The sequence below is a fragment of the Sturnus vulgaris genome, chromosome 18, assembly GCF_052056855.1.
Source record: "Sturnus vulgaris isolate bStuVul1 chromosome 18, bStuVul1.hap1, whole genome shotgun sequence".
Taxonomy (NCBI): Eukaryota; Metazoa; Chordata; class Aves; order Passeriformes; family Sturnidae; genus Sturnus; species Sturnus vulgaris.
Genome location: NC_142260.1, coordinates 10911633 through 10927183, shown reverse-complemented (window position 1 = coordinate 10927183; position 15551 = coordinate 10911633). Strand labels below are relative to the sequence as shown.

The 15551-nt window shown below is 37.9% G+C and overlaps 1 protein-coding gene across 5 annotated transcripts in view; it reads left to right on the top strand.

Moving 5' to 3' along the window:
• The window catches only part of HIPK3 (homeodomain interacting protein kinase 3), a 67710-nt gene that overhangs the window by 30860 nt on the left and 21299 nt on the right, over positions 1 to 15551 (top strand). For all 5 annotated transcript variants that reach the window (XM_088175269.1, XM_088175270.1, XM_014884583.2 and 2 more), the window contains one exon: positions 14198 to 14321. In XM_088175269.1, coding sequence (XP_088031395.1) covers positions 14198 to 14321 — 124 coding nt within the window. The remainder of the gene's footprint in view (positions 1 to 14197; positions 14322 to 15551) is intronic.

The window sequence follows — 15551 nt, the reverse complement described above, 5'->3', positions numbered from 1 at the left end:
GGTTTGTTCTGGAAATGATGACTTGACAGTAGCCTCTGGCAGTGGAATTTAGCTATCAATAGTGTGTTAATCCAGTTAAGTAGAGAGCCTTTCATAGGGAAATAAGAGTCATGTGTTCTAGTTAAATAATTACCTTTAAAGTAATCATGCAACTTGTAAACATTGCCTCGATATTTTAGTGATTTCTTTTTTTGCCACAGTTATGACACAGCAATAGCTTCTTACTGAAGCAGTGCACATGCAGTGGCTTTGGATGGTATTTATTTCAGAACATTCTTATCTAAAGCTGTGTTGATACATGTAAGCACTGACTTCATCTGCTTGTTTTTGCCTGTTCCTGTTTACTGTTTAGAAAATACCAAACGTATGACAATTGTAATTAAGGTTGTGTTTATACACCAGTTCTAAAGCATAGCAAGCTTGCATTGAGACACACTGATGATTTGGAGAAGTTTATGAAGCCAGTCCTCTGTTTTACCTGGTTAGGAGGTGTTGCAGGGGTCAGTTTTCACCCTAGAGATGCCATGGGCACAGTTCAGCTCCCATCCTCTTCCCCCTCCAGAGGCTGGGTGATGAAATCACCTAGAAGGAAGAAGAGACAGTTAGATGAATGCATGATGACTTCCTTCAGTTAACTCCTGGTGGAACTTTAATCTCTCAGTTGATAGATTTTTAACATATTTTTCTTTTCCGTGCTGAACAGCAAAACAAAAACCACTATGATTTCACTTGTCTCTCATTTCAGTGGGTATACTGGCACCAGTGGGGCATAAGAAATACACAACACACTGAGAGGTATGTGCCTATTCTGTAGAACAAACCCTATTTTTGGTAGTCCTCTTGAATTTGGTAGGCTTTTATTTTTCTTTTTCTGCTGATGAAACCATAATCACTGAAATTTGAACACTCTCTCCCCCTGACCTTTGCAGACAAAGTCTGATGATGTTTGTTAGGTTGGTTGGTGTTCCTGGTTCCATTTTACCATGCTGCTTTGAGGTTGGAAATGTGATGGAATCTAGTGAGTGGCAGCCTGTCACCTGCCACAGTTCATATGAACTTAAAATTAAATCAGGGATATGCATTTGAGTCTGTTTTCATCACGTTTAAAGTAGTAAAATTGATTTAGAAGCAGCTCTGGCATCTTTGAGAAACCTTCACACCTACAGTTTTATAAATCAGTAGACCTATTTACATCAAGTGTAACTGTTGCAGCTCCATAAATTTGTTGCATAGTTATGGTTTTAAATTGGCAAAATGATCACTTCTTATTCTATGGAGCTGTAACCACCTTGGGGAAAGCACTTAGTAATCATAATGCACTTTATGGCTACATGGTAGTTAATAAGCCTTAAAGTGAACACTGTGATACTGCATGGGCCATCCTTAGAGGGCCTGAAGAGGTAGCAGAATGTAATGTTCTAATGTTCTGTGTTTAGTAACAAGGCCATCCTGCCTTTTATTTCCAGGGACACTTGTTTGAGGCTGCTGAGGTAAAGGCCTGTTTCCTTGGTAGCTCACCAAAGCAGCTTTCTGTCTTTGGGTACTTACAGTACTCTACAAGGCTTGATAACTCAGTGACATACTTTGTGTAGATCTCAGTGATTTTCTTCTTCAGATGAAAATTTATTTCAAAAATTCATCTTCGGGAATTTTTTTGATGTCTGCTGGATTTTATGTCTTTCTCAGTTGGTTATTTTTATTTATGTTTGTAAAAATCTGTAATCTTAAATCATAGTATGAGCTGATTTGCCCTAAGGCCATTTGCAGCATCAGAGACAGAAAATAATAATAATAAAGAGTTTGTCTAGTTCTGAAATGACTAATGAAAATACCTGTATTTATCATTATGCTCTAATGGACTCTTCCTCATAAGGTTATGTTACCAGCCTCTAAATCTCCTCTATTTTGATTTTGATGTAGATGTGATACTGTTCTTGTTTCCAGCTATTTATTCTCAAGAGGCTGTTTCTGTATAAGGCTTCAAGTATTCCAGCATCTTAGCAATTGTCTGATAATGGATAATTTTGCTGCTCCTTTCCCAGCATCATCATTAATGTATATGTTGTTTACAGAGCCATGACAAGGCTGGTTGACAGCACCTCTTCCTGGGTAATTGTAAACAAATTTGTAAGCCTGTCTTGGCAGTGGGATTACTGCCAAGGATTCATTTAGTGTATTGGCCTGCTTGTGGTGGTTTATGTACCCTATTCATGGATAATATCATTTCTTATTCTTGTGTCATCAATACTCTTTGCTGCTTCAATCTTAAAGTTGCCATTTTGCAGGGAAGACATTCAGGAAAACTGATTATGGGGAAAATCATGTTACACAAAAGTCCCACTGAGCTGATGATAGTGATCCTGATTTCACCTATAAACTTTGGTCAGTGTCAGGGACCCAAAAGAACTATAGCAACTTGATGGATCTAGAAGAAAAGCACAAGGATTTCCCCCACTAATTGAAGTGTGTGTGTAGGGACTGCTCAGACTGCAGGCAGCAAAGTAGGGCATTGCTGAAATGGAGCTGGAGGTGGCTGCTTTTGGGAGGTGGTTTTTTTTTTCTTCCCTCCCAATTTTAGCATATGCAGGTTACACTTATTTTTGTAGGTTGACTTCTTCCTAAAAGTGATAAGCACGATGTAAAACTGCCAGAAAACTTAATGAAGTTGATTCAATAGGAGATATTAACTCTGATAGCAAAGACACAGCAAGGCCAGTGCTGGGAGCCTTACTAAAAAGCAATGACATAATGCAGGGCTGGCCTTTGAAAGTTTGTCCTATCAATTTGTGGTGTGACAACATAACCTAAAAATAGTTCCTGGGACTAAGAAAGAGTAGCACTTTGATTTGAGGATTTATTTTTCTTCCCCCATGGAAAATTTGTATATGCTGGAAACAAACCAGTGTGGAATTCTACACATATCCAAGGAAATCACAGATACATTTTCAGTAGAGATTTGTCAGCTGGATTTTAGTTTTCATCCTTTCAAGGAGCAGGAGTTCCTGGTAAATACTGCCACTGTGCAGACTCTCCTAATGCCATAGCCTTTAGGGCAGTGCTCAGGATTTGGTCATCACATGCAAAATAGTCCAACTTCACAATGATTCTATTTTTGCAATTTTTGTTAGTTATTGATGCTTTGAATAAATTTTTAGTTGGCATTGTCTTGGTTTTGTATTTTGGTACCAGTCATGTGAAAGCTGAACCCAGAATATCTCCCTGGCCTTCGATGGATTATGGGCTTTGTGTAGTGTGTATTTCTATTCTCTGTTCAGGATGTATTTGAGGATGCTTCATAATCTTTATTGATATTATATTAATGCGTGTTTAATAGTTCAAATGAAATGAGAGTTGTGTTCTTGAAATAACTATTGCTGTTATTTTTTAAAGTCCAGGAAATGTTTATCTTCACTCACACTTTCCCAGCAAAGCCTTGTGGAGCCGTGTGAAATTCTGTATAATTTTTTCTCTGCGCTCTGGGAAGAGCAGGCAGTGAGGATAACTTTCCTTTTCCTCTTGGAGACAAAAGCTCTCCAGCCCCAGCTCGGGGCACTGAGCACCCCGTGAGCTTCAGCCCAATCTGAGCTGTAAATGAGGGGAAAGTTCTCTGTTATTTGATCCTTATTGCTTCTGTTATTATTGTCAACAAGTTGCCTTTTCCTAACATCAGTGTCTGGCTATATTGGGAACAGAATGAAGTTTTTAGCCATAACTAATGAGCTGCTTGCAATTATTAGTGTCCTGGATCAGACTCAAAGGGTTCACTCAGATGAAAGGCTCCCATTATTATCCAGTTATTATCTAGATCTCATTTTTATCTGTCTTTTTTTCTTTAAACTGCACTACCTGTTTTTAACTTCTATTTGTTTACAGCAACATTTTAACATTCAACATGATTAAAAAGAATTCCCTGATTTCTTCCTCTAGTGTGGTGGTAGAGGGTCTGGCTTTTAGTATTAGATATCAGGCAAGAACTGCTTTAAAAATACCACTATTTATGTAGTGAGAAGAAGAAATAGAAAAAAATCCCTACCCAATGTTTTAATGTTTGGGTAGATGCATTTTTGAATGTAAATTTACTTGAAGAATCTTTGCACAGCAGGGCTTGCAGAAATGCTGGGGCTCTTTGCTGTAGCTGCATTCCTGTCGTAGCATGTTGTGAGGGTCTGATGTGACATCAATTCTGAATGTAATAGATACATAGTTAAGCAGTTTATTTTAGGCTCCAAAACTCTTCTAAGAATAGACAGGCTCTCCTTTCAACGGGAAAGGACAAATAAAACTAAAATGGAATAATAGGGAAGGAAAAATAGGGAAAAAAAACAGAGAATAAAGCATCTGAGGAGAAAAATAAAAGGAAAAACCAGCAGCCCCGTGCTGGTGGGGTTCAAGGCTGGGGTGGAACATTTGGAGGGACCATTGCACGTGGGTTCTTTCAGTAGACTGGTGTAATGGGGAGCAGGTGATGGGATGTACTGGAAGGCTGAGGTCTTAACAGTCTAGCCTACCAAAATAGACTTTGTGTCATTTTCCTCATTAGCAGTCCATAGGTTAAATTCATCAGAGAAGGGAAAAAAAATAACCCTTAAATCTTCTAAAGTAATTTCTTTGCTTTGTCAGAGCATTAACAGGTGTTTTTCCATCGTGGCCCAGAGCTGAGGTGCTGCTGTGTTTCCCCATGGATGAGTTAGTGGGATTGCTAAGCCATGGCTGAGGATGAGACTTGTTCTGGTGGTGTCATATTTACACCAGGCTCTAATCATAGAAATCTGTATGGGAGAAACTTGCCAAGTCAGCCAGTGGCTTCACTTGCCAGAGCAGCATAAATTCCTGCAGCAGCATTCAGATGAAAATTAAAGTTAAATGCTTGTGTGTCCTGTGTGTTGGGTGTGTTTTTCTGCAGGGTTCTGTGGAAGTTACACATTCCTACAGGACATTGAACCAGACATGTAACTGTTGGGTATGAATCCAACAGAACATTTAGTACCTAGAAACATTTAAAAATATTTTTATTCACCAAAAGGTCTATAGTAGTGCAACCTTGAGAAAGCAGATTTAATTTCGTGTGTGTTAATTCATCTGCTCCAGTTGCTGATCTGTAGGTTTTCTGCCATAACTTTCATGTTGCTATTCTTTCTGATTTTTTGTGTTTAATTTAGCAGCTGGCATAGGTACTTAGTGTCTAGATAGCACTTTGTGTATAGGGGGAGTGTCCAAAGTGAAATGGATTCTGGTGTTCCATTTATTTAGTGAACAGGACATGAATCTCCAATGCAAAGCTGTGGCATCAATACATGACATTTTGGAAGACACTACTGTTCAATTGTATATGCTTCGAATATTTGAATTCTAAGTGATCACGTTGCTGTTAATAGATCATTTTTTAAAATACTAGGTTCTCCTACAAGTCTGTTGCTTGTTTGTCTTTCAGAATTAAACAGCTTTAACAAGCCTACTGTTTCTGTTTATCCTGATGTCATGTTGTCAGTGTTGAATCCTGATTTGACAGTGTTTTTATAATCCAGTATCACTACATAAATTATCTGTAATGAAAAGATGGATTTTCTCCAAGATTACAATTTTTTAAACTTTTTTTTCTGTTAATCTTTGGTGAGCTTTCTATAATTTAAACAATGTAATTTGAAGTCAAAATTTGTCAGTCTGAGTTGCAAAATTTCAGTAGAACATCACTTTGCATCACTCAGATGGGCTCCTATCAGCAGTTTCAAAAATCCTTTTCACAATGGACAAGGATAGGAGCAGATTTTCTTACTGTCTGCAAAATCTGTGGGGTGTGTTCATCTCCAGTGCACTGTGCCTGCCTGGAGAACTGCTCTGCAACAGCTTCATGCTGGAAAATGATTTCAAACAGTTCAGTAGATCCATGGTTTGCTGAACTCTTGGGCTGAGCTGCAGACCTGCAGCAGGCAGGTGTCTTGTTGCCCTGTGTGGGAGGGCAAACTCTGTTACAAGTGTTGCTGAAAAATGGAAGAAATTTTCCTTTGTGTGTCTCAGGTTAGACTTTTCTTTGGTATTGTTTTGGGTTTGTTTGAAATTTTTTTTTTTGTGTTAATTTTTTTTTTTTTGTTTGGTTTTGGGTTGGGTTTTTTTTGTTTGATTTTCTTGATAGCTGGTTAAAATAAAGTAGTGTGTTATGATTAACTTGATTCTTGACATGACAGCAACATCCTTGTGTTCTCTGTTTTTTTACCTGAACTATGCCAATAATAGGAACCCTCATGCTAATTAGTCATATTAGAAAATAATTCCTCTTTCCACTGCCTTGTGTCTGCTGGGGTTTATGTCAGCAGGATCTGTCTGCTTGCATCTTTAGCACCACCATAACTTTGTACCCTCAGTCCAGCTGTAGGACTGCTGTCACCAAGGCTTAAAACACAAAAAGCCTCTGCAGAAAACTGACTGTCAGGACCTTGGCGTTCTCCACAAGGATGCTGCAAGCAAACACTGCTGTGCTTTTTCCTCTTTTCTCCTCCTGCTCCCATCTGATGTGTCAGGGCACTGCAAGTCCAGCTATTTCTACAGAATTAGAAATTGTTATTCCCACAGAGGCAGCAATAACAAAGTAAAGCAGGGAGGGAGGGAATTAAGTTCTAACGTGTCTGAGCTGTGGGGCCTTGAGACATCCCACGCTGTGCTCTTGTCCTGTCCTCCTCCAGAGCTGGAAATGTTGTTTGATCCATCCTTGGGTGGAAGTCACCCCTCTGCTTGGCCTTCCACTGGTGCTGCAGTCACTATTCCAAACAAGATCATTTCAAGTCTGGTTTTCTTCAAAAATAACCTGGACAATTCAGCAGCTCGTCTTGGTGATTTGTTTTGTACTTTTGTACAAAACCTCTGTGCAAGGTTTTGGATGTTTTCCTTTTCTGGGCAATGTCTGTGTGACCATCTCTTGCAACCTTGGACCAGTGCAAGGATAAAGCACTGCAGGGTGGCCCCACAGTTAGGAGAAAATCCTACAGGTATTGTCCAAATTCAGTTATTGGTAAGTAACCTCATTTGACACTTAAAATATTGACACTTTGCTATCCAAAATGTAAATGTATTAAATAGCAGGCTTTATTTATCAGTGAAGCATCTGAAGAGTTTATAGCTACACCATTTTGTTCATTCTGTTGCTACATCAGTATCTACTTTGCTCAATTTTCATGTAATTCAAAAACTGCTTAACATATCAAGTGTATAAATAAATCACTTGGTAAGTCTCTTCAAGGAAAATCAAAATCATGAAAAGGCAGAAGTATAAACATCTGGTTTTAATAAAATCAACTCCTCCTTTCACGAGAGATAATTGGAAAAGAGATTGCTGAAATCACTTATTTTATTATTCTCATCTGAATAAATCAAACAGGAATAACTAAATTATTATCTTCAGTATTTTTGGTAAGTGGTTAGAGAAAATACATTAGCTTAAAATTTGTACTTGCTCTTTCAAAATTGTTTTTCAGTATCAGGAAAAAGATCTAGGATAGTTTGTTTGTGATTTATTTATTATTTGAGGAAATAACATAGGATTTAATTTTCTGTCTTATTTAATTTCTTGTTGAATTTTCTTTTCCCCGTTCATTATGAGCTGTAAGCTCTAAAGAGTTTTTTTGCAGCGATTGCTTTTTTTAAGTAGTCACGTATGTGGGCCTCTTTCTATATAAGATTTTAAAATCCTTCTCTAGGGCAGATCAGGGTTCAAAGTTAAACTGGCAGCTGCATGGCAGTCTTGTATGTGTTATATATATATATTTATATATATATATTTCACTGGGAGGCTCTGAGGGGAAGCAGATCTTTTCTAGCTGTTGAGCACACATAGTCCTATGAAAATGTTTTATTAGGCAAAAATGAGGTTTTATCATTTTGGGGTAGAAAAACTCATACTGTGGCTGTAGGATTTTACAGGAGATATAGTGACTGGTTTCCCTGTCTTCACTGCCACTTCCCATACACCAAACTCCTTCAAAGGAGGAATGAAATTAGGAATGAGGGGGTAATTTCCCGTTTCACCTGGAGCATCATTATTCTCACTGTGCTATAAGGTACATGGTGCCATAGCCTTGAATTGCAGGGCATGGTGGGATTGAGTTTTTCCTGCCACCTCAAAGATGCCTCTCTCCACTTTAGCTAACACTTCCTGAGTCTGTGTCTGAGCACTTACATTTTTGATTTCCAAGTCCTCTTATGTTCTTAGAGTTTAATAAAATATCCCCCATCAGAGTTTGCTGCTTTTGTGCTTCCTAATGGCTAATCATGAAAGAGTTAAAAGAACCCTAGAAGCCTACAAAGGCCAGGAGTGTGAATGTAAATCTAAAATTCAGTTTTTCATTACTGATTTGCAGCAGTGCTCCTTCCAAAGAATAGGGAGGAAGGCTCTTTGTCTGGTATTGTGTACCATACTTGCATTTCTAAGATCAAGTATGTCAACACATGACACTGCCAGTCTGCATTCTGACATCTCAGTGGGCTTCAAAGCAAGAGACAGTGAAGAAAACTATAAAAGTGTTCTTAGGAAGTGCAGTTGATTTTTTAAATGTGTAATGCAACTATTTTAAAGATACCTATAAATTTTATTGATATAATTCTTATTTTAACAAAATGACATTACAAGTAACAATTATTCTGACCATGAAGAAGATTATAAAGAGTAGAAGATTGTAGTTTGGGTCAAGGGATTTGCTTGGGTAACTTGTGTATTTGTGCAAGAATAGTGGTTTTAGTATGTAGGAATTGAGATATGTGTATGTTCTCACATCAGCAGTCTATGTATCCTGGTCTTTTGTTGCTGGAGAAAATTTACTGTAGCACAAGGTTGTACTTCAGTGTCTTCTGATGCAATTTTCTTACAGCTCTACACAACTGATGGCTGGTTTTGTTCTACATGGATTCAACCCTTACTGTATGATCTAGAACCCTTGTGGATATTTTCCTGTCTATCCATTCTTAAATACTCCTAATATTTTTTATCTCAACAGTGACCTGTGATTCTGAGAGTAATTGTAATTCTGGCTTTAAAAATCCACTTTTATATTTACACCAGTCTTTATCTTTAAGTGGGTGGGGGATTCCTTGGTCTTCTAGAGTGAGGCAGGGCATTAGAAGAAATACCTGTCTCCTTCTCTTCCCTTATTTATGATATAATCGAGTAATGTTACTATCATTCATTCTTCCCTGAAGCTTTATAGTTCTAACCAGGGTTTCTTCTTGTACCCAGATCTCTTCAAGTCTTTTATTTATATTGTTCTTTTCTGCGTCTTTTCTATTTGATGTATCCTTTTTCAGATGGGGGTGACCAAAACTGAACACAGAATTCAAAAGTGAACACACTATTCAAGGTGAGGGAATATCACTAGTTTTATATAAGGCATAATATTTTTATATATCTTTGTCCTTTAAAAATAAATAGTGGTGTCCTGATTATTTTTGCTCCCAGTTGTAAAATATTTTTCTTGAGTAATCTGTAAGTTGGTTAATTTATAACGTAATTTCTTCTGGGTAATTAATTAATGACTATAGTACATTAATTTTCAGTATGGTTTATTCTATACCATGTATGCTCCACTTCCTGTTGTTGTGTTGATTTAACTGCATATTTGAAATTCCTTCTGAAGAGCACCATGAATCCACTGTAGAGTCAACTGATCTTTATATCCTTCACAATTTCCACGTTTTGTCATCCCATGGTTCCTTCCCATTCCATCCTTCAGATCACTGAAGTGTATTTGCCTGACAGTTTTTTCTGGGTATTGCCACCTTGATTTTGATCCTTCCAGCCAAGAGCCTTTCCTGTGTTCTTGCAGATCTTGAGGAAGGTTTGCATTCCTTCATGGAATGGTAAAGACTGATAGTTGAAGAGAATGAGTTGTCCATGAGAGAACTCACCAGAAGGCCCATTGCCATATCCCATTAACTGACCCCCTGCATCTGATCCTCCTCTTAGGCCTCCTTCCTTTAGGAGAAGAATTGTGCATCTCACCCCCACGTGTGGTTATTCCTTTCAGCAGGGATGTGCTTGCATTGTGCCCCTGATGGTAGCAGGGGGAGAGGTTCTCAGGCTGGTAATCTGGTTTGACTTTAACCCTTGCAAATTGGATTCATTTACATGAGCTCTCCATACCAGGACTTCCACCAGGCCATTAATAAAAAAAAATAAAATATATATATATATATATATGTAAACATCCCACCCTTTTGATGGTTCCTTGCATTACTATTTCTTATCATGATGACATTGTGTTGTATCCAGAGTAGGTAATTATTAGGCACTGTCAGCACAGTAGTAAATAGAGGTACAGTTTGGTAATAAAGTTAGAGGGCAGGAAGGTTATTTTATTTCTATACAGCCCACTCTGGAGAGCAGCAGGTGGTCAGTAAATAACCCAGTGCTGTGATCTGCAGTCAATGCATTGACCCTCCCACACTGCCAGGGAAATGGAAATAAAAATCACTCAACCTTTAGTCTCATTTCCCTGATCTGATGTGTGGTGTGACTGGGTTATAGGACCTTCAGTGGGAACATACTTGAAATTATTCCTGCATTCAACTGAATTTTTCATGAAAGTACAGTTCTGGGAAGCTGCTGTTCTTATTGTTTTGTGCTGTTCTTCGGTTGTTACTTTGTACAATGACTGTTGGGTTTTAGCTTTTTCATGTAACTTCTGTTCTAAATTGGATTTCTAACCAATGATGTCTAGGTAATGATCATCTGAAATGGTTTGACTTACAGATTTTTGTTATGACTTGTGGTATGGGTAATTTTCGCTCTTCATTCTTTGTTCCCCCAGTGTAAGGGTTGGAAGAAAATTTCAGTTTTGTTACTATGCTGTAGTTTTGATTTTATTTTTAGCAAGTTTTTGCTTTTTTTTTTTTTTTTTTTTTTTTTTCCAAGGAACTATCTCATTTTTCTTCAAATTTGTTTATTTTGTTGCTTTATTCCAAACTGGCTAACATGCTGAAGCTAAACTATTTTATGAAATATTCTCTTTGTCTTTGAACAAGTTAATGGAACAAATTGTCTGATTTCTTTTCTCATAAGCTTACAAAAAGTTATAGGATAGTGTATATATATATATATATACATGACATAGAAATGTGACTGTCCAAACAAGCAGCTGAAACAAGTATTCATCTTTTTAGATCTTTCTAACTGTAAAGTCTAAGCTGTGCTTATGATAATGTCTTTAATTAATATTTAATTAACACTGATAAGAAGGAAATAGGCGATTTCTTTGAAATCTTGCTTTTAATTTAAGTATACTTAAGTAAGAGTCAAACTTTAGAAGTTCAGAAAATTCTGGTGTTCTTGTTGTCTTGGTATGGGATAACAGGTGCTGTTTGCTGAGGTGGAGATTGTGGTATCTTCTGCTGCACTGAGCATCTTGTGATCTGCAGTAAAAACCAAACAGGAATATATGTGTGGTGCTGTTTTTAGAGAGTGAAATACTAAGTTACACTGTTTTTTGAGTGATCTGATGTTAAAGTGACTGTTGGAACATCTGCAGTTCCTACCACTCTCATGTCTATGCTTGTAATTAGGAAAGGGAGTATCTTCATTTGAGGTGCATGGTGAAATATTCCTTATAGGAGAAAACAGCTGTGGATCATCTTCAAAATAAAAAGTGAAGAATGATTCTTTCCACTTTAACACTTTTCTCTCCAGCTCTCCAGACAGATTTTTAACAGGAACTTTATAAGAAGGAGAAACAGAAGCAGGTGTTTTTGAGCATGACATTAACAAACTTTCGTTTAACAAAAATATTTGAGCTGGCTAAGACTGCTCCAAACATCATCAAACTCGGTTACAGTTCTCCTGCAACTTGATTTGCTGTGAGAAAGTTGCTCCATTTGAAAAACTAACATGAGACATGGTAAGAGACATTGGCCCCAAGAGAGCAGCAGCTCTTCATCTTCCTCTCTCCAAGCTGGCCTGGAAATGATTTTGGTTCCCAGTGCTGCAGTGGTGCAGGTGGCTGTGCTCAGGAGCACATTTATTTCTTCTTCTTTCTGTTTCAGATGGGATGTCCGGTGTTGGCAAGTGAGGAGCACTTTGCCTCTCCTGAAATACCTCCCTTTTCCTTAGACTTGTTTCTTAGTGCTTTTCTTTGTGAAAAACTAACAGATTACTGTATTTTAAAATGCAGTTTTGGGTTTTTTTTGGCATTGTGTCTACCCTCATCCTTCTTTCCTTTGCCACCCCGTCTCTCTGAAGGGACAGACCGACGGACTGCAGCTATTTTGGTATTAACCATTGAGTAAACCTAAGAGGTTTTACAGAGCTTATTTTAGCAGAAGCATTTGTTAAAGCCCCTGTATCCATAGGCTGTGTGTATATTCATTAACTATTCAGGGCTGTAACATAATACAACAAAAGGAAGTGTATTTTAACAGAGATCTGTAACAACCATAGGCAGACTGGCACCCGGCCAGCAGGGAAAGGCAGACGTTTCTCACTGCTATTTCTGTCTTGTGGCATCCAGAGATATTGAATTGATTTCTTGGATAACAAAACCAGCTAAGACTTACTGCAGTGTCACGATCCTGCATTGCAAAAATACATATGTTTGATCCCCAGAAGTTTATTGTAGTTAAATCTTTGGAGGCAGAGGAAAACTGAGCCTCTCCAGTTTCACTGCCAGCGTGACGAGATTTGGCCTTTGTATAATCCCATCCAAAATGGTTTGTGGCAAGGATGGGGAGAGCTGAAGTGCCAGCATGAATGGAAAGTACATAATTATTTAACAGAATATCCTGTCCTATAGATTTTCTTACCCATGTAAAGTGTTGGATTTTCCCTGTGGCAGAAGCCCGAGTGGCTTCACTGGTCAGAGATGTGCAGAGCATTGGGAGTCCTTTCCCTTTTCCTGGTGGTGAATGTGCATCCTTGGAGCTTGAAATGTGTCTGTGTGCAGCTTCCCCCAACTACTCCTTGTGAAAAGGGATGGAGGTGCTTCAGCTCTTGGTCTGCTCTACAGCTACAAGATAGCTTCTCTGTCCCAATGTAGCATAAAAATAGGAATTTATTCCCTGTCCAGCACAGGTCAGTAACTTAAAGAATATTTTGATAAAGGTAGATGTCCAAGGAGAATGAGATAGGTAGGTATTTACTATGAGCAGTCTGTTTTGTGTGTGGAATGTCAATAGGCTATGCCAGGGTGTGCTGAAGCAAAAGATTGGTGAGCTTTTACCCAGGTGAGAAATCCCATGTTTCCTGATCAGTTGGATGCTCCTGTTCTGCCCAGCTTGGTTTTAACCCCCTTCCTTCTGTTCTGTGACATGCTAAGCAAACAACAGATTGTCTGCTTTAGAAGTACATCCCTTTATAGTGTGATGCTTTAAATAATGCTTTACATCTCTAGGCGTCTTTCTGCGTTAGAATGCAGATACAAATTAATTCTTTTTCCTTTTGTTAATAGCTTGAATGAGCTGGGAGGGAAGGTTTTAAAAGGACAAATACAATGAAAATGGATATTTGTGAAATACTTGAGTTCCATTCCGTGTGAACAGAGACGTTAAAAGCCCCTTTAGCAGCTGTGTCAATACCAATTTTTCTGGTTCTTGAGTGCAGACATAAATTCAGATGGTGTTGGTTAAATAATTCACATTTGTTTTAGATGAAAAATAACACCTGCTCTGTTTAGCAAGTGCAATGCTTTCATTTAAGTGATTTAAAAATTGATCACATTCAACCGATTTGAGTACATTAAGGGATTTGCAGTCACGTAATTAAATTGATATTTTAAATAGCTTTAACTGTACTGTACAGTTGAGAAGTGTTCAGGTGATTTTCAGATAACACTTCTAGCTGGTTTGTTTTGGGGTTTTTTTTGAGATAAAAGACTATTGTGTTTGCAATATAGTTACAGATATATGACATTGAGTGGACAACTCATTTGAGACATACTGGAGGAAAGACAAAAGTTCTGAATCAGGGACATGCTGTTTTCCAGGCATATCAGTTATTTTCATGTACATAGCAAACTGGTACTTGTAGGGAAAAAAACCATCTTGGAGCTGCAAAATATTACCACAGTTTATCTAGATAAATAAAAATGCAATTTCTAATGCTATGATTTTATTGAAATAATTATCAAGAAACAGATTTCGTTTTTTTATTTTTTGTTTGTCTTGTTGGATTGTTGACTGACCTTCCTTCCCCAAGGACAAAACTTGAGTAACCTTGTTTAATTTGCAGAGCACCAGAGATCATACTGGGATTGCCGTTTTGTGAAGCCATAGACATGTGGTCCTTAGGGTGTGTGATTGCAGAGCTCTTTCTTGGATGGCCACTCTACCCAGGAGCATTGGAATATGACCAGGTAGTAGAATAAATTTCACAAGCATATGCACACTTTCTGCAACTTAAGAATTTCAGATCATTAAATCCAGTTTTAAATGCAAATAATATTCCCTATTATGTAGCATTTCTTCAAGTCTGTTCAATGCTTTTAATTTAGCCTTATTGATTGTCCTAGAAACATAAATCCTGATTCTGAACGAGTCTGTAGATTGTGCTGCTTTTTTTGAATTAAATTTCCATTTGTCCTCCTCCTTCCATCTTACAAAATAGTTTTTGGTATTGAAGCTGCTTTTTCTGATGGAAACCAAAGTTTGCAGCTACCATCAGTGCATTACAATCTCTTTCATTTGTCATGAACAGGGTTGACTCTGGAATGTCTATTCAGATGTCAGGATTAATTGTGTTCTGAATACTTTCAGATGCTTTCTGGAAACCCAACAAAGCTCAAGGATTTGAGAGCCTGTACTTTATGAGGAGTGAGAATGAACTGTCACAATCCTGCTGTAGATAGGCAGGGCTAAAGCTTGGGGCTCTTAAAGCTCTGCCTTTGCTTTGTTGGAGTTTGCAGCTACTGACACCATCAGCATTAGTGAGCAAACTGAATAAAACCCCACGTTATTTCAGAAAGATGTAGAACGTTTTTATTTTAAACACTTAGAAAATAATGTGGAATTTGGGAGGGATGTAATCAGCACCCTGACTGTGCCCACCTGGTTTTGAACTTTGCAAATGAAGCCATGTGTTGAAAACCCCAGAAGGAGCAGTGCTGGCTTCTTGCTGAATTCTAATCTTTGATTCAGCATTTAGTTCAGAGGAGGTTGTTTATGGAGTGGGCTTTTGGCTCCCTGCACTTACAGAGCAAACCTACTTTTCTGAAAATTTGTTTGTTAGAACCATTTTCAGGGGATATATTAATTTTGTGTTGATGTTGGTCATGCTTCGTATTTCAGTTTCTTTCACTTACACAAAATGCAGCATTTCACACATGGAAAGTGAGCTAGGAATGGAATGTGGGTTGATGCTTTGATGCATTTAGAAGACCTTTTTGCACACTGTTGCTGTTAAAATGGAAAATTAAAGAGGAAACATCTAACAACCCACTGTTCTGTTTAAGGATAAAGTGAAGGCATTTGTTTTTTGGGAAGAATCTATAATGCTCTCTCAAAAGTTTCCAGGAACTTGGCAAATTTATTTACCTCTTATATATCATTCAAGTTTGCTGAAATCCTCAGTTACTAACTCATTTAGC